The sequence below is a fragment of the Neoarius graeffei genome, chromosome 11, assembly GCF_027579695.1.
Source record: "Neoarius graeffei isolate fNeoGra1 chromosome 11, fNeoGra1.pri, whole genome shotgun sequence".
In the NCBI taxonomy this organism is placed as follows: Eukaryota; Metazoa; Chordata; class Actinopteri; order Siluriformes; family Ariidae; genus Neoarius; species Neoarius graeffei.
Window position 1 is genome coordinate 34,611,673 of NC_083579.1, and position 25,620 is coordinate 34,637,292.

The following is a 25,620-nucleotide window of genomic DNA, read 5'->3' on the forward strand; positions in this document are numbered from 1 at the left end:
GAAAAATAATTTTTAAGGGGGGAAGTGCACCGACTTTGCATCACTGAATATCAGATGGAGTAAAACTGTTTACAGTAAACACTTTCACACACTGTTCAAAGAACTATAGTCAAATAATAAACATACACACCTTAAAAGAATGCATTTTGGAAATTTAACATAGAATTGAGAATAAAATGTAAAATCATTGGTCACAAAAAGTTTAGAACGCTCTCTCCTTTGTCATTCTGCGTCTCTCCACCTGTCATAAGCGCGCACACACACCAATGGAAACAGGAAACCAGTTACATCCTGCTGCAAAGACTGGGTGAGGGACAGAGACATCCACACACACACGTTCAAATATGAAGGCAGTAAGGCTAAGAGGTGTTGTACAAGTGCGCCACAGATAAATAAGTACGGGCAACTACATTCTCACATTCATCTGTTCGAACACACACGACAAATGCATCGTCATGCAGAGAAACAAATACACAGAAACTCACACGTACACATGATATTTGCCATCACTCACACCTGGGGCAGCCCCACAACACCGGCAAAACTTGCCAGCTCTCAGAAAACTTGCAGTTACCCAGGCTTACATTTGTCGCACTGAAATGTGCAATCAAGCAGATTTTTTTTTTTTTTTTTTAAGTTCTGCAGCGGGCAGCATGGTGGTGTAGTGGTTAGCGCTGTCGCCTCACAGCAAGAAGGTCCTGGGTTCAAGCCCCGGGGCTGGCGAGGGCCTTTCTGTGCGGAGTTTGCATGTTCTCCCCGTGTCCGCGTGGGTTTCCTCCGGGTGCTCCGGTTTCCCCCACAGTCCAAAGACATGCAGGTTAGGTTAACTGGTGACTCTAAATTGACCGTAGGTGTGAATGTGAGTGTGAATGGTTGTCTGTGTCTATGTGTCAGCCCTGTGATGACCTGGCGACTTGTCCAGGGTGTACCCCGCCTTTCGCCCGTAGTCAGCTGGGATAGGCTCCAGCTTGCCTGCGACCCTGTAGAAGCATAAAGCGGCTAGAGATAATGAGATGAGATGAGTTCTGCAGTGGTATTATGACTTAGCCCAACGTGCTAACGTTAGATGCCACAGAAAATCACCTCAGACATATCGCACACACGTTTTACCTCACTTACATTCAATCAGACTCACGCTGGTTTGAATATTTTGGCTTAATTTTATATTTTAGAAAAGAAAGTAGGGGCAATTATGTGGAAACAAATATTTTTCCATACTCCATTTTCCCTTTTCCATACTTATCCAGACCTCGAAATTACTAAAATCAAATTCCACACTTCTCCATACTGCGTAGGAACCGTGTCCCGTGTTTTTTTAATCGATCAACTGCAGTCTTTTTTCTTTTTCAGGAGTACAGTTGTGTTCAAAATAATAGCAGTGTGTTTAAAAATGTGAGTAAAGCTCAAAATCCTTATAATAGTTTTTATTTCCATGCATTGGGAACACTGCACATTATATTCTACATCAAAACATGAAGAAAAATGTATGAATATTTTAATTACTTTACAGAAAATGAAGAAAAATGAACATTGGGCTGTTCAAAAAAATAGCAGTGTCTGCATTTTTCATTACAAACTCCAAATATTTACTGTATAAACTGAAAAAATCTTAAGGATTTAGTATTCCTGTGAATCACTAAACTAATATTTAGTTGTATAACCACGGTTTCTGAGAACTTCTGGCACCTGTGAACAGGTATTCCAGCCCAGGATGATTTGACAACATTCCACAGTTCCTCTGCATTTCTTGGTTTTGCCTCAGAAGCAGCATTTTTGATGTCACCCCACAAGTTTTCTATCGGATTAAGGTCCGGGGATTGGGCTGGCCACTCCATAACTTTCATTTTGTTGGTCTTGAACCCTGATGCTGCTCGCTTACTGGTGTGTTTGGGGTCGTTGTCTTGTTGAAACACCCATTTCAAGGGCATTTCCTCTTCAGCATAAGGCAACATGACCTCCTCAAGTATTTTGATGTATGCAAACTGATCCATGATCCCTGGTGCGATAAATGGGCCCAACACCACAGTAAGAGAAACATCCCCATATCATGATGCTTGCACCACCATGCTTCACTGTCTTCAGAGTGTACTGTGGCTTGAATTCAGTGTTTGGGGGTCGTCTGAAAAACTGTCTGCGGCTCTTGGACCCAAAAAGAACAATTTTACTTTCATCAGTCCACAAAATGTTTTTCCATTTCTCTTTAGGCCAGTCGATGTGTTCTTTGGCAAATTGTAGCCTCTTCAGCAGGTCTTTTTTTTAACAGTGGAACTTTGCGGGGGCTTCTCGCCGATAGATTAGCTTCACACAGGCATCTTCTAATTGCCACAGTACTCACAGGTAACTTCAGACCGTCTTTGATCACCCTGGAGCTGATCATTGGCTGAGTCTTTGCCATTCTGGCTATTCTTCCATCCATTCGAATGGTAGTCTTCTGTTTTCTCCCACGTCTCTCTGGCTTTGCTGTCCATTTTAAAGCACTGGAGATCATTTTAGCCGAGCAGCCCATCATTTTCTGCACTTCTTTACAGTATACGTTTTACCTCTCCAATCAACGTTTTAATCAAAGCGCGCTGTTCTTCTGAACAATGTCTGGAACGACCCATGTTTCTCATGTTTTCAGAGAGAAATGGATGTACAACATGTGCTGGCTTCATCCTTAAATTAGGGCCACCTGACTGACATCTGTTTTTTCACAGAATGAATGACCTCACTAATTAAACTCCACACTGCTATTATTTTGAACACGTCCCTTTCACTTAATTATTCGATTACACAGACTCAGGAGCATGCATATCATGAACGTTGGGTCTGTTGGTTTTCTATGACTCTACTACACCTACTGGTAAATTATTTGCCATGTAGTAATATAATTTCCACCAAAAACAGTGATTGATCTGGTTAGTCGTGTTGGATTGCTATTATTATGAACACAAGTGTACATTCAGTACTGCAGATGATCACCACATGCGTGTAAAATAAACCGACACCATCTCACCCCCAAGTCATTGTTTCTTCTCCACTCAACACTGCAGCTGGAATGGAAAGATGTGAAAAAATGTCACCACTGAGAGCACCGTGTTGTGTCCTGATGTGAACGGCAGCTATTAGTGTCTCTCTCTTTTCATCAGTCTGTGGCTCTGACGCTTCTGCCTCAGCTCTTCTCTGAAGTCGTAGCTGAACAGCGTGTGGTTTTCTCTACACAGCCTGCTGTAGGTGTCCGCTAACGCTCTGAACTGGCTGATGGAGATGTTGGCAGGACGGAGAGTCGGGTCCACGTCGGCGCACCGCAGAAGCTCCTCAGTCATCCTGAGTCTCTGAGCCTCAGGGAACAACATCCTGCATGAGGAGGAGCAGGAACACATCATAACGACATTAAGTCATGAATAAATACTGTGTGTTTTGCTTGTAGAGGAAAATAATCAACATGAAACGGTGTTTTATTCCTCTTATAGCACAGCGCTCTTATTTACCAAGACATGATGATTATGATTAGAATGAGCATGTTGATAAACGCCTGTGATTTGCAGCTGCACTATTGTTCGAGCTGTTCTTCTAAAAACTTAACACTTTCAGACTAATCACAATCCAGAATACAACAGCACTGTGGTAGAATATGACGAGTTCTAAAGTTTGCATCTCCTTTTTAATATTGTCTTTATAACCACCTCCAGCTTCTTTTAGATCCTGTTTTGCCACAGATTTGACTGTGGGGTGCCAACATTTTTTTTTAAAGCAGAGATTAAAACTGCTGTAGTGATGTACAGAAATACAACTGATTAATGAAACGAATTTGGCACAGTTGTGTTTTGCGCTCTGACTTTAACAAGGAAAACACGAACTTCTGCTTGTTATTTTCAGGAATCTGTGACTGATGTCTCACGCTGATTTCTTTAAATCAGGACGCCTCAAAACTGCTTTAAAAAAATACTTTGTCGATTTTGCCTCTGCATCTTTGCTTGTAATAAAATCTTGGATTGCTATTACTGCAGGATACAGCCATGATTTCTTTATTATTTTATTAATATAATAAAACAGAGCTATATTTTTATCCCTCTGCAATTGAAATGGGTCGGTCGGTCGGTCGGTCGGTCGGTGGGTGGGTGGGTGGGTGGGTAGATAGATAGATAGATAGATAGATAGATAGATAGATAGATAGATAGATAGATAGATAGAATAGAGTACTTGGGGATCAAAAATAGAAATTAACCAAATTCGAATTATACCATGAAATATTTTGAAAGCTTTTGCATCAATGTACCAAAAAAAAATCTCATCTCATTATCTGTAGCCGCTTTATCCTGTTCTACAGGGTCGCAGGCAAGCTGGAGCCTATCCCAGCTGACTACGGGCGAAAGGCGGGGTACACCCTGGACAAGTCGCCAGGTCATCACAGGGCTGACACATAGACACAGACAACCATTCACACTCACATTCACACCTATGGTCAATTTAGAGTCACCAGTTAACCTAACCTGCATGCCTTTGGACTGTGGGGGAAACCGGAGCACCCGGAGGAAACCCACGCGGACACGGGGAGAACATGCAAACTCCACACAGAAAGGCCCTCGCCGGCCATGAGGCTCGAACCCGGACCTTCTTGCTGTGAGGTGACAGCGCTAACCACTACACCACCGTGCCACCCACCAAAAAAAATCTCATCTCATCTCATTATCTGTAGCCGCTTTATCCTTCTACAGGGTCGCAGGCAAGCTGGAGCCTATCCCAGCTGACTACGGGCGAAAGGCGGGGTACACCCTGGACAAGTCGCCAGGTCATCACAGGGCTGACACATAGACACAGACAACCATTCACACTCACATTCACACCTACGCTCAATTTAGAGTCACCAGTTAACCTAACCTGCATGTCTTTGGACTGTGGGGGAAACCGGAGCACCCGGAGGAAACCCACGCAGACACGGGGAGAACATGCAAACTCCGCAAAGAAAGGCCCTCGCCGGCCACGGGGCTCGAACCCGGACCTTCTTGCTGTGAGGCGACAGCGCTAACCACTACACCACCGTGCCACCGACCAAAAAAATTAATTTTTTAAATTATTTTTTTTTTTACAGAGGATTATGCATAATAAATGTATGTTTGCTCATTCATTCCTGCAGCCTGATGCACAAATATTAGCACCTGAATCATGAGATGCCTACAGATCTTCACCACTTACTACAGTGAGGCTTTTACACTCGTGCAAGTTCATTCCTCATAATCACTGACGTCTCAATGACTCCTAATTGCTGCCCTCATTGTGAAGGTTCCTTTATTAAAACAAGGCCTGAGTATGTTTTCAGGGTGAACAGGAAGTCGTTACTCATGAGCCTCGGGTGATGGTTATTAAATGAGGAGAGGAGAGGAGGTATAGTGCGCTTACTCGAGTCCTTTGTGGCAGTGCTTCCTGCGGAACTGAAAGACGTTCCTGACCACTTTCTCCACGAGCTTAAAAGGCTGCTGGATGTGCGGCTGAGCCAGAGGAGTGAAGTGTACCACCCCCACATCCACCTACACACACAAATAAAACACACATGAATGTGGAGAACACAATAACAGTGATGCCTGACTCCCACGTACACACACAGGGAGGGAGGGAGAGATGGATAGCTGGAGGATAGGGTGAGGGGTAGAAAAGGAAGGCAATGACGCAGCAGTTGTCACAGTAACACCTGTTTGAAGGGGGCACGAAAACAAAAGAACGACTGCTCCGAGTCTCGTCAAAATTTACCACATCAAAACACAGAAATGAGAAATGCGGTGGGATTTTTACCTCCAGTAAACCAGGGGCACCAAATATTCCTGACTGATTTAATGCGAGGATTGATAAAGGGGTGAACCAACATTTGGCCCAGACTTATCTTTATGTTTCTCTGTCTCCCTCTCTCTCCCCAATCCTCCAGTCAGCACTAAGCTGATATGACAAACTGTTGAAATAATCACAGCAGAGCAGAGCAGAACGATGCCGCGCTCCTCCTCAGATCTCCCTCCCTCACCGCCTCATTTTTTCCCTCCTCTCTGAGGCACGGCTCTTCCCTTCATTGTGAGCAATAAAAAAAAAGGAACCGTGCACAAGCGCTTGAGCAGAGGAGTGTAAATTTCTGTATCCTCTTTCTCGTGAATGAAGAGCACCATATGGGCTGTTTTGTCACTGCTCCCCGGTGGATAGATTGAGGGATAACCTCAGGACTCAGGGAAAACGGATACGGACATGCTAACGCCAAGACGACAATCATCAACTACATCTCAAACAGGTACGTCTGCAGAGTCGTCTTCTTTCCTGCTACTCTCAGTGTGTTGTGTACTGCTGAACTGGGGAGGCGTCTTGTTTTCATTTCTGCCTCTCCGTTTAATTCAGTGTTGGCATGATGAGAATTTGGAAGGGATGGGAAAAACTTGATCTGCAGAAAAAAAAAAAAAACCAGCCAAAATTGATTTGCCGTTGATTTATTTGTCGGAGATAGACGCTGCTTGGCTCTGCACCGGCTCATGGTTAACTTTTGTGTGCTGCAGTGAAGCACAAACCCCTTCATCAGCTCTGCACTTCTCCTTACAACTTAAAGGATGAGATGCAAAGCGTCGCACGCTGCCGGCATCGTCGCTTTAATTAGAAAATGACATGTACAATCAAATCAATGCGAATTAAAACAAAACAAAAACAAACAAAACCTAACCGGAGCAGGTAAAGGCAGCTCTTTAACTCCTATAGAATCTCTCCTGGAGCAACTACACCATATATATTCTGTAGGCGGTGTGCGCGTGCGTGTGTTGGGGGAAGGGATGGGGGCAGTGTTGATATTGCGATACATGCAGCAGCATTTCTGCCATCTGAACCATCCCAGTCACTTTGGAGTGTGATTTATGACACAGCAGCTTCACGGTCTCACTCGCTCGCTCTGTAGTAATGCATCCTGCTCTCGCCATTAATCCACTCCTGATAACCTGAGCTCATGGAAAACCATCTTAAATCAATGTCGTGCCACCTTTAAGATATTCTGCTTTTAAGTGATTTGTAACTCTGAGAATGACTCATTAATCCACCCAAGACCTTCTCTCTCTCTCTCTCTCGACCGGTTTATTGTCCTTTTGTTTCAACAAATATGCGCACTGGACCATGAATTCCAGGGTTTCGTTTCATATGTGGATTTAAAAAGACAGGAAAAAAAAAAAAATCAAGCAAACACTAATAAAATTACTTTTCCAAATGGACCAATTATAAAACAAGACTACATTTACATCTCATGTTATAAAAAAACCCAAAAAAACTTTAGATTCTAAAACTATTGAACTTGTTTATGAGCAGCCATTTCATTTCCTTCACTTCCTTATTATATGTTCTTTGGCTTTATGTGGTCTAAAGATCCAAAATGAGAAGCATAGACTGATTCGCAAACACCGAATTACTTCATCTACCACAGCACTGCTGAATTCTGGACTGGTCAGAATGTGTCGATTCAGTTTCTATAAATGGATTAGACATGTTACCGAACAAAGAAAAATGTAATGGATACTATGATGAACTTTTCTGTAAGGAGATGTTTCTGTAACGTTTATGGAAGGAGTCTCCAGTGTCAGTGCTTTGTAATAGTCAGAGGTAAAGCTGTAGCCAAATTTTCTGAAATCTTCAGGACAGGAGACTTGATGCTTTGCAGTTTTTTGAGAGCATGACGTCTCATCTCATCTCATTATCTGTAGCCGCTTTATCCTGTTCTACAGGGTCGCAGGCAAGCTGGAGCCTATCCCAGCTGACTACGGGCAAAAGGCGGGGTACACCCTGGACAAGTCGCCAGGTCATCAGAGCATGACGTGTTTTTTTTTTTTTTTTAATCTTATTCCTTAAAGAAAAGAAAGGATGGTGAGGGAATGATTTTATAGCTGCTATAATGCACATGAGAACAGGAAGTAATTTATTTTATGGATGGATAAAAAAAAAGTATGATTTTTTTATCACTTGGCAAAATGATGTGGTACAAGAGGAATAAAAAGACTGACATGCTGTTGAAGCAAAAAAAAAGCAAAATGAGAAACAAAAATGACAAGTTTTGCTGATTTTTTTGCTGATCACGTTCATAAACACCCATCATCTGTAAATGACCAAGTGTATTCATAGTACAGCTGATTTACATTTAGCCACACCCACAAAATTCCATACACGGCAAAGAGCATAGAGGGCTGAAAACTACAAACGATGACTAAACAGCGAAAGAGCACTGCCTAAGCATGACATACGCTAAAGCTTCCAGTAATGCAGCGTGTTGGCTAGACTCTCTCTCTCTCTCTCTCTCACACACACCCCTTCCTTTTACAGGATGATACCTTTTGTCCCAATTAAACAGCGAGTCTTTGTCTTAATTCATGGATTTGTTTTAGATTGCTTTATTTCATCATTAATATAAACTTAAAAAGAAAGCAGTGATTTCTAAATTTACTTTGACTTATTTCATTGCAGACAGTATGAACCTAAGATTTCATGTTTTGTTGGTCAACTTCATTTCACTTATTAATATACATCCATTCCTGCAACACATTCCAAAAATGTTGGGATGAGGACAATTTAGGGCTAGTAATGACAATTAAATAATGATGTGATTTGAAACAGGTGATTATAATCATGATTTGGTACAAAATCAGTATCCAGGAAAGGCCTAGTTTTTGAGGAGCAAAGATGGGCTGAGGATCTTCAGTTTGTCAACAAATGTGTGAGAAAATTATTGAAATGTTTAAATAACGATATTCCTCAAAAGAAAGATAGGAAGGGATGTGGATATTTCACGCTCTACTGTACATATCGTCATTAAATGACTCAAAGAATCTGGAGGAATTTTGGTGCATAAAAGGGCAAGGGCACAAGCCTAATCTGAACACTCATGATCTCCGATCCCTCAGACGGCACTGCACCAAGAACAGTCATTCATCTATAGCTGATATAACCACATGGGCTTGGGATTACTTTGGCAAACCTTTGTCAAGCACCACAATATGGAGTTACATCCATAAATACCAGTTAAAACTTTACTGTGCAAAAAGGAAGCCTTATGTTAACTGTGTCCAGAAGTGCCATCGACTTCTCTGGGCTCTGAGGCATTTGGGATGGACCATCACACAGCGAAAATGTGGATTGTGGTCAGAAGAATCAGTATTCCAGGACTTTTTTTTTGTAAGAAATAGACACTGCTCTGGACCAAAGACGGAAAGGACTATCCAGACTGTTACCAGGAACAAGTCCAGAAGCCAGGGTCTGTCATGGTATGGGGTTGTGTCAGTGCCCTTGGCAAAGGTAACTTGCACTTCTGTGATGGAGCATTAATGGAGAAAAGTACATTGAGATTTTGGAGCAACACATGCTGCCTTCAAGACGACATCTTTTTCAAGAATATTTCAACAAGACAATGCAAAACTACATTCTGCACACATTACAAAGGCAGGGCTGTGGAAGAAGAGGGTGTCTGTTCACTCTGTCCCCAAAAGAGAATGTGTGGTGAATTTTGAAATGAAAATATTACAATGATGACCCCGTACTGTTGCACACCTTAAGACCTGTTTGCAGGAAGAACGGCACAAAATAACACCTGAAACACTTCATCACTTGGTGTCTTCAGTCCCTAAACAACTTTTAAGTGTTGTGAGAAGGAATGGCAGCATTACAGAGTAGCAAATGTTTCACTGTCCCAACTTTATTTGGAAGGTGTTACAAGAATCAAAATTTGGGGGGGGGATTGGAGGTAAAACAATATGCTGTTGTATTATTTTGAATGCAATGCAGGTCAAAGATTATTTACAGATCATTGTGTTCAGTCTTAATTTCAACATAGGTTACTGTCCCAACTTTCCTGATGTGGTTGTAAAACTCACCAAGTTTCACAAAATGTTCATTAAATTGGCGCGCAACTGAAATAAACCAGCAATTTAAACTTTACATTAAAACTAGTGCTGTCAAGCGATTAAAATATTTAATCGCGATTAATGTCGCGACTGTCATAGTTAACTCGCGATTAATCGCAATTTAATCGCACATTTTTGTCACATGAAAAACCATTGCAATTCTCTTATCAGCATAAAAAAGTGAATGGGCTTGCTCACCGTTCGAACTACGGGGGTACTTGGGGGATCCGAGATCCCCTGAAACAGACATGAGATCCCTTGAAAACATAATTTGGGAAATGTTGGGGGGGGTCTCTAAAATATTGGCAAAATGATGTTTATTGACATAGCAATCGTGTGTAACGGGAAGCATTTGCATATCCGAAGTGAGCGCGCGATGGAGATCCGCGCTCTGAGACAAGCGCAAGCACCCTCCCCCCCAGGGAAAAAAGGGACCCCCCGAAAATATCGGCATAGTTTGAACACTGGTTGTACCAATGGGTTTTTTTTTTTATTGCAGAGCATAACATGTCTTGTCACAGCCACTGCAAAGTCGGGCTGGAGCCACCAATGGGAAAACGAAACCTAAGCCGAGCACCGTGGCTCTTCGGGGGAGGGCAGAGGACTCTGGCTGTGCGGGGCGTGGCATTACAGTCTAGCTGCTATCGTTTTTCTAAGCAAAGTCTCTGTTCCAAGTTCCTGGCAGTTTCAAAAGCTTATGAAAAACCTACATCATGTCACAGAGCGTTAATCTCGCGATAAAAAAATTATCGCCGTTAAAATTGAGTCAAGTTAACGCGTTAATAACGCGACATTTTTGACAGCACTAATTAAAACATGCATATAAAAGTCGCAGCAGTTCATTGTCTATTGTATCATATGAACTGGGTCAATCAAGGTTCACTTTAGCGAGTCACCTTTTGCATACATTTCCCACTAACTCAGGAGCGAAAGTCAGATACAGACATTTTCCCCCCAAATAACAGGATTTTCATGAACACCACATCTCTTGTGTAAATGCTCCTGCAAACCACGTGGGTTTCCTCCGGGTGCTCCGGTTTCCCCCACAGTCCAAAGACATGCAGGTTAGGTTAACTGGTGACTCTAAATTGACCGTAGGTGTGAATGTGAGTGTGAATGGTTGTCTGTGTCTATGTGTCAGCCCTGTGATGACCTGGCGACTTGTCCAGGGTGTACCCCGCCTTTCGCCCGTAGTCAGCTGGGATAGGCTCCAGCTTGCCTGCGACCCTGTAGGACAGGATAAAGCGGCTACAGATAATGAGATGAGATGCTCCTGCAAACAACGTACAAAGGATTTTTCCCGTATCCACCATAAGAACTGAGGCCCAGTTTCTGAAGCTTAATAAACTGAACAAATTACAAAATGTGCAAAAATGTACAAGTTCACAATTTTGGGAGCAACTATCATTAAGACAGGAGAGATGTGGTCCAATAATTGTGTTACAATGCGTTTCTAGGTTATGAATACACATTCACGCCCTCTTGTTAATAACCTTTGCATTAGCAACGGATAATTCTCAAAGTCCCCTCACCCATTTTCACCTCTAGCCAAAAGGGAGTGTGAAGGGTAATTTGTCATTTTTGTTATTGGGAACGACCAAAGTGAGGTGAAAATCCCTCAAGACTAAGAAACCATCATTCCTCAACACAACAGCTGGCGAACAATCCGATATCCAGCTGGAAAATACAGGAATTGACGGGACTGAGAGAATAGCCCTGCATACAGTAAATCATGATGGCACAGCCAAAAGACACGCACAAGTAATTTAGCTGTGGTAGAAGGAGAACGGAAGGATGTGCTGCAGTTCTTGTTCTTGCTGTGTTCAAGGAGCATCCCAAGGCATGGAGAAGCAGCAAGTGTTGCCTGATCTCTGCAGATTTCAGCTGAGACACATTTCTAAGCGAAGTCTGAAGGGAGAAGGGGTTAAAAAGAAATGGATTTTTCCCAATGGGAGAGCAAATGAAGTGGTACAGTATTTATGAACGTAATGTGAATGCAATATTTGAAATGTGTGACTGCGCAATAAAACGCAACAAACGGAGACATCTGCATCAGAACATCATTTGCATTTATATTAACAAGAACACTCGTTTGGTGTGGACACGGAAACAAGGTTGCTTTGAGGGTGACCTTGGGCAACAAATCACATATTCAGCTAAATCTGTGAAATGTGAAAGGCTTTCTTGTGAGAGAAGCGCAATCGTGTCCGGAAAATGAAGCGAATGCAAATTGGACATAAAATGCCTCGATGAAATCTAGAGAAAGGATCATGATGTCCAGTGAAGCCTTGGAGAAGAGGTGATAAAATCAGTGTGCTTTTAATAACGCCCCATGCTTTCACACTCCCTTGGTGCATGTTAGCAGTTTTCTTCATTCCTTTTAAAAATAAATAAATAAATAAACAAATATTTATCCCCCACCCCACCCCACCCTCTCAGCATCAGCCCTTAGGTAACAGCTTCTCAACGGTGGGGTGGCAGAAGATTTTAACCAACTGTTATTTATACTGCAAATAAACATGAATTATGGAATAATTAATAATTACAACTGTGTGAAATTAAACTTTTCATTCACGCTTTTCATTCACCCCATTCTACATTGGCGCGGTCATGAAACGTGTAAATATAACAACCCACATGTTATCTTTGCCTCCTTGATGTATAACAATTAAATGTGATGAGCAATACGAGTCTCTGTTTATATTTATTTGCTGCAATAAATTTTAATAAGATCACCACCAGCCGTTCTTTGCACCAATTGTGCATCTACTCTCAATTTTTTCAAAAATGATAGACCTAGAATACGACTAATTGCTATTTTAGGGCTGTGGTTTAGGGTGCAGGAATTATGGGTGATTGAAATAGCCAGAAAAAAAAGGTTAAGAACCCCTGCCTTAGGTGTTCCTTAGTGAATAAACAAAACGTCAGCCAAAAAAAATAGACATTGTTTGCGCTATCGAAACCTGTGAATTTGTTAACAGAAGAGAAGGCGCAAGTGTGAGCTGTTGCTAGGGTTTGTGTTTAGTTTACTACAAGTATTGACTCAGGATGAAAGCACCATCAATGAGAAAGGCGTTGAAGACTGAACTGACCGGACCAAAGGGGACACATACTTCAAGACAGACCTGAGCCAAGTAATGAAGTTAAAGCTAACCGCATTACGTTGGTCATGCCAACTTTATAAAATCAGCCCCGAGTGTGCTTTATCTCTCTCTCCGTCCTCTTTGTCATTCATGAATCAAGGTCGTATAATCGCCCCATCTCCCTCACCTGCAGAAGGGAGATGGAAAAGAAGGGGTGGGTGGGGGGCAGCTGCTTGGAGTTCAGGCCCCTGTTTATGGAAGATATTCATGTATACAGTGCGTGTGTACGCGCGCGCGTGTGTGTGGGGGGGGGGCTTGGATTAAACCAAATCGAGTTCACCTTGGATATTAGAGAAAAAGGGGACGAGTCCTTAGACACACTGAGCATCTCAAACATCTGGCAAGATGAAAGGTCAAGGACTGTCCGTGTTATATTCATTTATAATGATTTCATGCATAATGAACAATATCGAATTGTGCCAAACAGAATCATTTATAACCAAGAAGAAATCCTGATTAATAGATTAACAATGGATGCTACTGCAAATTTTAGTAATTCCAGAAGTACTGCAGACAGGGTTCCCTCAGGGTTCTGAAAAATATTCTCCACTTTTTTCCTTGAAAAATAGAGTCAAAGACGTATTCTTCACTTTTTCTTAGTCTGTATTTTTTCTGAGTTACTGACTTGTCAAAGTGGACTTAATGCAGGTTTATACCAACCAAACTGGCACAATTCAAATAATAGTACAGATGCAGCGAGGCCTCTCCATTAAGCCTCGGTCACAACCGGCCGTACGTGCTCCTACGGCGGGTCTACGTGCAAAAAACGCAAGAAACGCACGGAGGGTGCTCATGAAACACACGGAGGGCGTGCGTGTGACGTGCCGATTTTCGAGCCGCAGACCGGCCACAGAGGTTCTTTGTCATGTCAAACAAACTCTACGGGCGCTTACGGTTTTTTCAGGTTGCAAGACAAACTTATGGCCAACGTGCGTCTTTCTCCACGAACAAAAAAAAAACAAAAAAAAAACGCAGCGATTTGGGAAACACCAAAAATCGCACGGCCAAAAAAAATAAATAAATCGTATGTCTGGTTGTGACCTAGGCTTTAACAGAGAAAATCTGGGCTCCACTGCAGCTTCTAATAAGAAAGACCCTGATTTTGGGTGCCCTGTGCACCATCAAGCTAAAATAAACCTCTTTAGTTTGAGCTTATTTCAGATTATTTTAGCATAGAATCATTCAAATGAGACATTAGGACTCCCTCTAGCCTTTACTTCAACACAAAACCTGATTTATAATTGAACAAAGTTGAGAAGTGTCTGGGAACAAACAACATTGAAGGAATCCGATTTTCCTGTCGATTTACGAACCGAACACGGAATGACACTGCGGTTTTCATCATACCGTTAGTCAGACCAAGGCTGTTTCTATTCGAGCTATTCAACAGACCAGGGGTTCAGTCCAGTTTTCCTGGGGCTTGTGGTTTTTAAGAGTGATTGGCATCGATAGGTTGGCGAGGTTATATATAACTTTACAAGATAATATCACCCACACACATTCAAAGGTCATGAAATCTTCCTTAGTGATTTCTGCACTGCTCTTTTTAAATTTATATTGTTCACTTCAGTTTTTGTTTCCTTATTATTATCATCATCATCATCAACACCCATAACGTCTCAGGAAACTGAAGCATGTGTCAATTGACAATGTCACTAGTAAAATTAATCATCAGTTTAATAAAAATATATCATGTCTCATTTGCATCTCTCTCCTTTAGGACCACAAAGACACAAATTCTAACCTACATTATAGTATAACATTCAAAATCCCAGATGACATCCAAGTCAGTTGTTTTTTTCCTATTAATCGTTTACTTTTTTTGAGGATGAAAATACCCAGGGGTTATAGCCCTGAAACGCAATTCCCTTAGGTTGTTTGCCGGCTGACAGCACTTTCACTTTTTTTTTTTTTTAAACCAACCCCTATATTACCGACACCGCCCGATGTGCTCGGGGATGGTCGGGGCTCTGAGTGTGCCTCCCCCGTGGCTGTTTCGGCCCTTAAATCATCTTTAGTGCCTGAAGAAGCGCGCTCAGAAAATAAATAAATAAATAAATAAATAAAAATTCGCCAGCATAGACTGCACCATCGTTTGTTTCACGCAGAGATAATTACACCATCACACCAGGCCAATTAAGATGCACTGTGATTGGTCAAAAGCTTGGCACTCATTTGGTCATTGTGTGTTGTCGTCGATTTTTACTGGTCACAAGCACATGCTCATTGTTTGCACTCTGGCTTCCTGTCGTCTCTTTGCTGTGGTTAGATTTCAGGAAACGGAGGGATTTCTTTAAAAGATGACTTAGGATAACGATGATATACATTCATCATTGTGACGACTGCTAGTAATTTTCTTTTTGTCAGTGACGGCTTATGTTCGTCAGTGACTAGCGCCAGCGGGAACCCTGTGTAGTTTAACACGCGCGCGCACAAAAATACGCTAATCATGTTTAATTATTTTACGATACATTTAGTTTCTGTATTTTATTTAGGCTAGTACATGCCAGGTATAGCTAATAAAACTTCCCATGATGCAGTGGGCTCAAAATGAAGTAACCTGATGTAAAACATTATTGGTTAGCACTGAAATGTAAACCATTTACAGAAATTCCCTCCCACAGGTAGTATTTTGGTAATTATATCCAAAATATACACCAATTATGAGAATCTGAATGGAAAACCACTCATTTTTGGCTGATGTGTGTCTGGAACATTATTGTATTTTATCCTAATTAGCCTAAGGGCTAGTTAAGCTTGCTGCTGTTCAAGAAAAAGGTGCTTCATGGCTGCTCATAACTGCGACATAAATCCTTCAAAAGTGCATAGTCTTAATATAGAAAAGCAAAAACATACATGTAGACAAAAAAAACAAAGAGGAAACTTTAAATTGGGGTTAAAAGGTTAGGAATTTTCGTCATGAATAATGGTTTACACCATGGGTTGCCAGATTGTATTCATTTTACACGAAAGGACTGTTTCTAAAATCCATCCAAATTCATTATAAACTGTTAAAAAGCAAATTAAATATGTAATTATTAGAGGAGAATGTTAATCTTTTTCGAGAAGTATAGCGCATTTCCTGTGGCTGGTAAGCCATTCCCCCCCCACTAAACATGGCAACTGAGCGAGTCTGAGGTAAAAAGGGGTAAAACAGCGGTTAATAAACCAGCACGCAGGAGATGTGCATCTGTGTGTGTGTGTGTGTGTGTGTGTGTGTGTAAGAGAGAGAGAGAGAGAGAGAGAGAGAGCGATGTCCTCTCCTGCTGCTGCTGAGGAGAATATGGACGATGTGTCCGCGCGCTTTAAACCTCACTGCTGCTCACACCGCGTGTTTCCGTTGTGTTTGCGGTGAGCGCGTGCGCGCACGCAGCTCTGCACCAGCCTGAGGTAAGGATGCATTTACAGCTTCCTGCTGTTTTCCTATACACAAAACCGTTCAACTTCGTTACGTCCTTCATTCTTTCATTTTAAAATCCACAGCGTGAAAGAAATACCATGACCGTGTTTCTTTCGCCTTGAGCGCTTTTTAATGATGTCAAAACTACAAATAGGAGCTGTACAGTTACTTTATCTGATTGCCTGGTGTGTATGCACGAGACACTGTCAAGTACCTTGCTTTAATCTCCTCTCCGGTTAGATACACTGCATGTTTAATAAACAAACAGCGTTTCTCCTTTTCCTCCTCCTCAAAAGAGGCACCAAAAAGATCAGTGTCTCATGTTATGAGCAAGATTGTGGTTCGTCATCCTTTGTTTGTAGTGAAGGAAAAGTGCCTAAGGGGAGGTGGTGGAGGACACGCACCATCACTCATTCAGTTCTCTCTGTTTCCTCAGGAAGGCGCTGGTGCTGAAGAGGACAGGACGCCGAGTCAAGTGCCCATGTGAATGGTGTCGATTGGTCAAGATGGCGTCCACGGGCACGCAGATCTTCGGTTTTGTACTGGCGCTGCTGGGCATCCTGGGTGCCACGGTGGCCACGCTGCTGCCCAACTGGAAGGTGAGCGCAGATGTGGGCTCAAGCATCATCACGGTCATCTCGCAGATGCAGGGCCTGTGGATGGACTGCACCTGGTACAGCACAGGAATGTTCAGCTGCACACTCAAGTACTCCGTATTGGCGCTGCCTGCGTACCTGCAGACGGCGCGCACCACCATGGTGCTGTCCTGCGTCCTGGCCGCACTTGGGCTCTGCCTGGCATCGCTCGGGCTTAAGTGCACACATTGGGGCGGTGGTAGGAGAGCAAAACGTCACGCCGCACTGGCAGCTGGAGTCTGCTTCGTAGCTTCTGGGTTCTTGTGCCTGGTGCCTGCGTCTTGGTACACCAATGAGGTCATTGCCAGCTTCTTGGATGCCAGCGTACCCGAGAGCAACAAGTTTGAACCAGGTGGCGCGGTCTACGTTGCGTTCGTCTCGTCAGGTTTGCTTTTTACCGGTGGCTTTATCTTCTGCCTGTCATGCTCAGGCAAGCGCCATGGCCCTCAGGATCTTGTCCTGCTGCCTCCAGATAAACTCTTACTCCAGCAGCAGCAACAGCAGCTCCTTCAGCAACAGCACTTAGACCAGCTCCAGCACCAGTACTGCACTCTCTCACCTCTGGATAATAAGACAGGATACAGCCTGCAGGACTACGTGTAGCAGAAGCGCAGAACTGACTGCAGCACACCTGTCACCCTCCTCCTCCTCTTCTTCAAGCACAAAATGATGGAGGAATTCCCAAAGTTTCAGAGGGGATGAGTCATGCATAAACTGATAAGTGATGGAGTGAGTGGATGAAAAATAAAATGCATCTGAGAATATTAAAAACGTTTCCTGGGGAGTGGATTAGTTCGATGGAAACAACACACACACACACACATATATATATTGGGGATGCATCGATACCATTATTTTAACACCGATTCTGATACTGAAAGCGTAACTGACTTAGTATTAATCAATCAGAGGCATTAAGGAACATTGTTAATGCTTCCCTGGGATCATTCATGGCCATAAAAAAAAAAACGTGTTTACACACTTACACTACTAGACTCGTTGTTTATAACCATCAGCTAGTCAACTCGAATTAGCTAGCTACTATAGTTAGTGCGTTTTGTTCGTGCTTCTGCATTAAATAAAATACATGTCTTCACCATGTCATCAATGACTGACAGTGGCTGATTGTATGTAAGAACAACGTGCTGTTATCTTCACGTGCCTAGCGCTACCTGTAGACGTTTTTTCTCGCCTAACCAGTATTTGATGCTAGCGGTGAACTCTTTGTGCTATGTTTAAGAAGTTTTACTTGTATTGGAGGAAAATGCTGTAATGCCTCCTCTTGACATTTTTCGCAGAGTGCAGTTTACAGTATGCCCTCATTAATCATAAAATGCAGACATATTGCTAGCAATTTGTCCCGTCTGTCGTTTCATATTCTTGGATTTCGTCACAGTGTCCCCTGGTATTGACAGGACATTAAAGAATAAGAGTAAATGAGCGTAGTACTAATACCAATACAGGTATCGATGCATCTCTACACAGGACCCCTCCCCAAAGATTAGATATGAAAAGCAATCAGTTAGCTGCTAACGATGTTTTTGTAACCTCTGCTCAAAGCAAGTCGGCAATACGTCCCCTAAAGGCAATAGTATGGGAAAGCCTGATTTCCCCCCCTTTCTTTTTACTCTCTGGCCCTGTCCGTTTGAGTAATAGTAGAACTAATGAAATCTCTTGTCTTATTTTGTTAGCTGATAGAATGATTGATATGATCGTTGCCTCAGCATGCTGTTCGGAGCCTGTGCATAATGCAGCAGAATGCCTGGTAGAGACTTGAGTCATAGCCACATTGCCTGTGCCTAAACAAGAAAAAAAACAAACACTAGAACATTATAGCGAGCCTGTTGTTTTTTGGGGGAAACGTGATTAGTGTGTGAATGGGGCTGCTGGGTCTGGAATGATACCCCACACACATGCGCGCACAGAGAATAGAACATGATGTCTCTGTGTGAGAGATGTATTTTTTGGTTAAGCTTGCTCAGTGCATGCTGCTTACAGCTTCATCACAACACAAACTTAGCTGCATGTATGCCATTTTTTTTTTTTTTAAACCCTACGTCAATACTCACTGCTATGGAAACTGAATCCCGCACCCAAATGTGTGTCTGGAGGTTTGCGTGAATCAGTGGGCTTGGTGTGTGTGTGTGTGTGTGTTTGTTTTCGGCTGTTTAGAACCCTTTCATTCAGCAATCCAAAGAACCCTCCAGAACACACTCGGGTATGAGGAGCTGACCAGAACACTGGACATTGCAGGCAGTTTGGACAGCCAGAATCTTATAATAAGGTGAAATTTTCATGGCAGTGACGCGGATATTGACGCTGGCGCCGACACATTTTCCTCCCCCTTTATGATTTGGGCCGGTTCCCATCAGCAGTGCATCTGCCATCAGATTTGCACCAGCAGGAGATTGCTCTTCATCTCAAGCTCCAGTGATTTCTCAGTGCCACACTCATCCTCTCACACAGTCCTCACTCGCTCCACGTTCATATGCAAAAGGGGCAGACATCATCAACAAGAGCAATTTAAGTCCAGTTATGCTACAAAAGGTTTAAGCAAAGGATTAGCAACCATCATCACTATGGTTACCATAAATGTTGGCACCCTGAATACGGATGCTACTTTGCATATCAAGAAAGAACCCTGTTTGTTTGTAATCCAGTACATTACCAACATTATCGTTTCCAGGTGTGTTAATGTACTATTGTAGTGTGCGGTTGCTTTCTGAGCCTTTATCATGCACATGCCTTCCCGCTCTGCTGAGACAAGGAATTTATTCCATGTTGCTCCGAGTTGGCAAAGCAAGCCCTGGCACTGATGGATGGCACAGCACATTCTTCCTCTCGAGCAGATTCCCACAGGCGAGCAGATGGCTCTGCCCACTGTCTCCCTCCCGCAGGCATCCGTGGGCGTGCTGAGTGGGCATGGAGATACCCTCCTGGGGCAGATTACTCCACCCCTCAGCCCACGGTGCCAGCGTTTGCGCCATAATGACTAGCATTACTCGATGCAATAATTTTTCCCCTCCTCATGCCCTGTTGATCTGCTCATACACTGCCATTGTTTCAGCTGCAAATGTGCCAAATCCATGGTATTTATATACGCACGCACAAATAAGCATCCTGTTATGTGATGTAAATGTTATTTACAAATTCTCAATTTTGTCAGGTTCAATACGGATGTTTACATAACTCCAACAAAGCAATCATTTCATGTTCGTAAGCCATTTCCATTCACCGCTTCAGGATGGGTTTTTTAAAAATATTTCTCATGCTTTGGGTTTCCTTTCTGCAAAGTTCTGTGATGCAGTATATTATTCACACACTATATATAATCTATACATCTTGCCAGTTTGACTGATTTGATTTTTGATGAGAATACACGTATATGCAGTTCTCAGTTTTAGCACCCAGGCATGTTTATAGTGAATCTTCTTTATAAGAAGACGACATCTTTTTTTCCTTACACCTTTACTTGTGTATTGCCACACTACTGCAGATGTATTAGTTAAATATTGCTATATAAAAAGCAGAGGAAATGTAAATAGTGTTCGAAGTGCATCAGGCAAAAAAACCGAAGCCCATGTTATGCAGTGTACCTTTCATTAGCACATTAAAACGCGAGTTTCACGCAGCCTAAGCAGAACGCAGCGGGCCGTGGTTCCGTTCGGTGGCTAAATGAAGGGTTCTCGGGGGGACAGACGCAGCTTATTTTTGTGGATGTTTCAGCACTTCCTGATTTTGCAGAGAAATAAGCTTTACATGTGACTCTGCTGTTGTTTCAGTCTGCTTGTGCAAGTAGTTCTATTTTTTATTAATAAAACTATTTGTCTTTAAAAAGCCAAGTGTCGTTTCATAAAACTGTCCATGTTGACAACTGTTTTTCTTTCTTTCTTCAGACCCCTCTGTGCTGTGCAGTGGGAAGGCTGGTGTGTCGTTTCTATTTTAATCCCTATAGACACATTCCTTTATTTTCAAATCCATCACGTCTGTAGGACAAACAATGAAACACTGAGTACAGAAAAGAAAACATTAAAAAAAATACACAAGGACATGCTGCATTTTGTCAATTTCCTTCTTGATTAAAGGAGCAATTTGTAATTTTTGGAGACCCCTGCTGCCAGCCAGATGAAATGCAATTGCAAAAAACATTAACCTGCCTTCCATATTCCCATTGTAACTCAAACTGCTCTGTATGTTTTCTAACTTGAATCAGCTGGGCCTGGTGCGCCAGTCTGGCTTTTCTGAGCCAGAAACGTCTGGCTTTTCTCAGCCAAACCTGAAATTAAGAAACTCGCAACTGCTTTCGCGCCAAGTGTTTCTTTTGTGCTAGCATGATCTTACGGGTCCGAGATAGCATCGGCCATCAGTGGAATGCTGGTGATGATGAGGTCGTTTATCTTCACTGTAGCTTTTGACACAGAAAATCAAAAGCACTTAAGCTGCCTGTCTGATTTGACAATCACGTATGCACATTATTATTTTTAGTAACACTACAAAACTGGAATATTGGCCATAAAATGTTTCTATTTAGCATGTTCTAAATCTCTATGACGACTCATTTTTCACCGCCACTTTGTCCTCTTTACTGTAGTTGCTTTTCTTGCTTGCCTCTTGAATTGTGACCTGACTGATCAAGAGGTAGAAAAGTGCTTGAGGTCACTCGGTGCTAAAAATGCCATGATTAATAAGATTAACCATCTTTAAAAATGTTGGACATTACAAACTGCCCCTTTAAGGCATCGCTGACTCTTCAATTGACAGCAGATTTTCTTTTTTGGGTGCCTCATCAGTGTCCATGAATATGCTCTGTGTTTGTGTGGATGGGTGGGTGGGGTGTTTAATGAGGGTCAGTGGGCTGTGGAGCAGCAGGTTAGTCATCTAGGTTTCAGCACATTGCAGCCAAGAGTCTGTTGATGGTGCTGAAATTGGCTCGCCGCGAGCCGTGTCACACAGACCGAGCTGTCCTGTACGTGTCCTCACAGAGCTGCCATGTCTCATCATCCTCTTTCAGCCTAATGTGCCCAAAGGCGAGCAGGCAAACTCAGTAGCCCACGTTATAAATGGCTCTTTCCTATGAGGATGGTATGTACGGATACCAGTGGCATGTACCTCGGCTGGTTGACTCTTCAGCCTAATTGCACTTTAAATCAATATTGACACTGAGGCTTTTTCATGTTTCCTCTTTGGAACAAAACATCCATCCAGCTATGATTATTCAAGAAATAAACGGTTATGAAACCTCACAAGGAAACTTTAGAATGAAGACGGAGTCCTGTGTGTTTAACCTACATTTGCTTAATGGGTCTCTGGACTACGCTGCTGCAGTGACGGATTGTGGATCCCGATTGAAACCCTCAGGGCATTTTAACAATGGCACTCAATTGAAACTTCTCATTAAACTTTTCAAATTTAAATTTACCCGTGTTGCGAGTTTAACACCAGATATCATTATAAAGGTCTAAAAGCTCCCTAGAAGAAGAAACCCTTAATCCCTCAATTAAGAAGAAACCTTGAGAAGAACCAAAACCTAAACTAGAAGACCTTGGATAGTGGGATTAAATCAGGAGGAGTCCACGTACAGCATACAAGAACAAGATAGATCAATTAGATTGAGCCATCGAGAAGACTGGCGATCACAAAACCTGACATTTACGGTACCAGTTAAACGTTTGGACACACCTAATTCAATGTTTTTCTTTATTTTTATTAATTCAAGGTCGCTTCATGTCTTAAAATAATGATGGACATTGTTTCTCTTTACTTAGTCGAGCAGTTCTTGACATAATATGGATTACTACTGTTGTGGAATAGGGATATTTACTGTATTTTTATTATTTACTGTTTGATCTCAAACGCATTAAAGCAGATACGCAGAGCCATGGCTTCACTTTCATTTATAAATGCCTTGAGACCTCAAGAATGGCACAGGAATAGTTTTAAGCGTTAACAATAAATCTAATATAGTAATTTTTACGATTAAAGTGATTTATATAGGTAGCGGGCCGAGTGAATGACCTTGACGTCCGTAACGTCACAGCAGGAAGTCTATCGGTCTCATCGCCATTTCCGCTATACTAAAACACAGAGCTGAGGCAATTCCGATCCTCCATTTTGAGCTAATTTATCGCCATGCCACGTAGATGTGTTGCTGGCCGGTGCAGCGACACGACAGAAGGTGGATTTACATTGCATTCATGGCCCAAGAATGTTCAAACTGCAAAGATTTGGACGCGTTTTGCGAGTTGTTCATGGGCACATTGGGCGGCTATGAAGTGGTCTCTCCTCTGCTCATTTTACTGAAGACTTGTACGAGACCTCTGATCTGTTGAGGAGCGTTGGCTATAAGCCTGTATTAAAAGAGGGTGCAGTACCAACAATTAAAGGAAAAAAAAAAAGTATTTTATTTATTTATTTTTTTTAAAAGGAAAGTTCAGTTGCACCAGTCCTCCTGAAGTGAGCCGAAGGTTGTTGCTAAAACCCGGGATGGAACGGGATGCGACATATCCCTCAGGCAGTGACCTCTTCGCGATTGTTGCTAAAACCAGTGACGTACTGTTCCGTCCCGGGTTTTAGTAATTGCCTGAGCTGAGCAGTAATGGCAGAGTACCCAGTATGGACAAAATAGAGAATGAGTGGATGAGGAGCAGCCATCTTATTTCTAAACTGAATATTGCTGCCATCTCGCCCTTACATGGAAGTGAATGAATGGAGAACTGAACGAACAACTGAAAGTCAGATTGTTTCAAAACAATCAGGCACAAGATCGGCCTTCAAGAAGCGAGAACTCAGACGGGTAAGTTCCGACTCTCATTTGGACACAAAACAATAAAAAAAAACTTGTTGTTTACCTGCATTTAGATTAATACATGTAACTTGTATTGTGTGTTTAAGTTACCGGTATAAGATTATTTAATTTGCTTCAGAATGTGATTGTCTCAGTTCATCTGATTATTTAATTAGCCTTTTATGTTTTATCAGTGAAAATGCATGCATGTACATGTATGCTGCACAAGTTATAACACCTATCCTGTTTTAATGAGAGTCAACCCACAATCAACGAAGTCAAATCAGTCTTAGTTCAGCAAGTCGGTAATGGGATTTCTTACTTTCACCATATGACTTTGGTCTATAGCTGTCAAAGGCCTCAGCCTTAAAATCGGTTACTGCTGTGACGTCACACACTCAGGGCTGGCTGGCTCAGCTCGAATGCCAATTTTGCGGTCAACTTTAACTCTCAAAAATATATATTTCTTTTATTCCCATTTATGCAGCATACAAGAGTCAAGGATGAAGATACTATCCACTCAGAAATTTATTTTAAAATAAAGGCTCTACATATCTCCTTTAAGAAGGCAAGAAATTGCGCTAATTAACTTTTGACGAGGCACCTGTTAACTGAAAAAGCATTCTAGGTGACGACCTCATGAAGCTGGTTAAGATAATGCCAAGTGTATAAAGCGTAGTCAAGGTAAACGGTGGCTACTTTGAAAAATCTAAAATATGAAACACATTGTTTAACACTTTAATTTACCACATAATTCCATATACGATTCATATGCTATTTCATAGTTTTGATGTCTTCAGTATTGTTCTACAATGTAGAAAGTAAACAAAAATACAGAAAAACCTATAAATGAGTAGGTTGTGTATATTTTGGCAGCGTGCCAATACACCGTCTATAAGAGGCTCAAAGTCATGTAGGGATTAGCAAGCTAATGTTATTATGTAAGCTATTTAAAATTGGCATTCAATGTCCTGCTGGTAAAGTCTGTCCACTGTCTTGGTGATGCTCCCTAGCAGTTATTTTCCATCCAGCGAGGCACTAGATTCAATTGATTTTTGTCTTTGAAGGACTATTAGGTCACCAAGGTTACTATAATGTGTGGAATGAAATCTCGCAGGAACGCTGATCCTTTGCAGATGAGACAGGAGAACACTGGTGTCAGAAGGGTGGATGGAACACGGAGCTGGATCAGAAGCATGTGGAATTACACAGACTTCAGTTTTAATCCCATTCTGTGCTGGTGGGAAATGATAAAACGATGTCCGACACACACCAAAACACTGCTGCATCTTCATGTATGAAGACTCATTGAAGTGACTCAAGTTGGTAACGAGTGTATGAATAATGAAACCGAGCCACAACCAACTCTAAACATCAAGTCTGCATCAGCGTTAACGGGGAGCTATAAACACACAGCCGAGGACAAGCCAATACAGACGTGCTGTCTTTCAGAAACAGTGGCCAATTTTTCCTCGACCAGAATAGGGCATGATATAGGAGAATATAACCGTATGTGTGCGCATCTTGCTCACACACGTACTCTGACCTTTCCCTGATGCCTCAGCAGCTCTAACCCCAGGGCACATCTCTCAAGACTGATGATCCTGCCCTTGCCTGGTGGGCTGTAAAGTGCTGAGACAGGCACGATGGACCCGGGAGAGAATCCTATCTGACAATTCACAGCTTGTAATATTCCACACAGAGCACTGCTTCTGGGCTTTTAAAAAAAAAAAGATTTTGCACGAAAACTTCACGTTAAGGATGCAATAAATAGAAGTGC

At 42.3% G+C, this 25,620-nt stretch overlaps 3 protein-coding genes across 7 annotated transcripts in view; 2 read left to right on the forward strand and 1 right to left on the reverse strand.

Annotated features, from left to right (window-relative positions):
• Positions 1–3,938, forward strand: part of tiam2a (TIAM Rac1 associated GEF 2a) — a 232,283-nt gene extending 228,345 nt beyond the window's left edge. The window contains exon 29 of the mRNA XM_060933762.1: positions 3,204–3,938. Coding sequence (XP_060789745.1) covers positions 3,204–3,232 — 29 coding nt within the window. The 3' untranslated portion in view covers positions 3,233–3,938. The remainder of the gene's footprint in view (positions 1–3,203) is intronic.
• The window catches only part of tfb1m (transcription factor B1, mitochondrial), a 47,317-nt gene continuing 22,679 nt past the window's right edge, over positions 983–25,620 (reverse strand). For all 4 annotated transcript variants that reach the window (XM_060933766.1, XM_060933767.1, XM_060933765.1 and 1 more), the window contains exons 7-8: positions 5,380–5,507; positions 983–3,336 (exon numbers count right to left, since the gene is read on the reverse strand). In XM_060933766.1, coding sequence (XP_060789749.1) covers positions 3,105–3,336; positions 5,380–5,507 — 360 coding nt within the window. In that variant the 3' untranslated portion in view covers positions 983–3,104. The remainder of the gene's footprint in view (positions 3,337–5,379; positions 5,508–25,620) is intronic.
• Positions 6,125–20,893, forward strand: LOC132893810 (claudin-20). Of its 2 annotated transcripts, none has more exons than XM_060932949.1 (2): positions 6,125–6,250; positions 16,858–20,893. In XM_060932949.1, exon 2 carries the CDS (start codon positions 16,928–16,930, stop codon positions 17,657–17,659), a length of 732 nt encoding a protein of 243 aa, XP_060788932.1. In that variant the 5' UTR covers positions 6,125–6,250; positions 16,858–16,927; the 3' UTR covers positions 17,660–20,893. The 2 variants fall into 2 exon arrangements, with proteins under 2 accessions (XP_060788932.1, XP_060788933.1); XM_060932950.1 differs by lacking the exon at positions 6,125–6,250 and adding an exon at positions 16,306–16,411.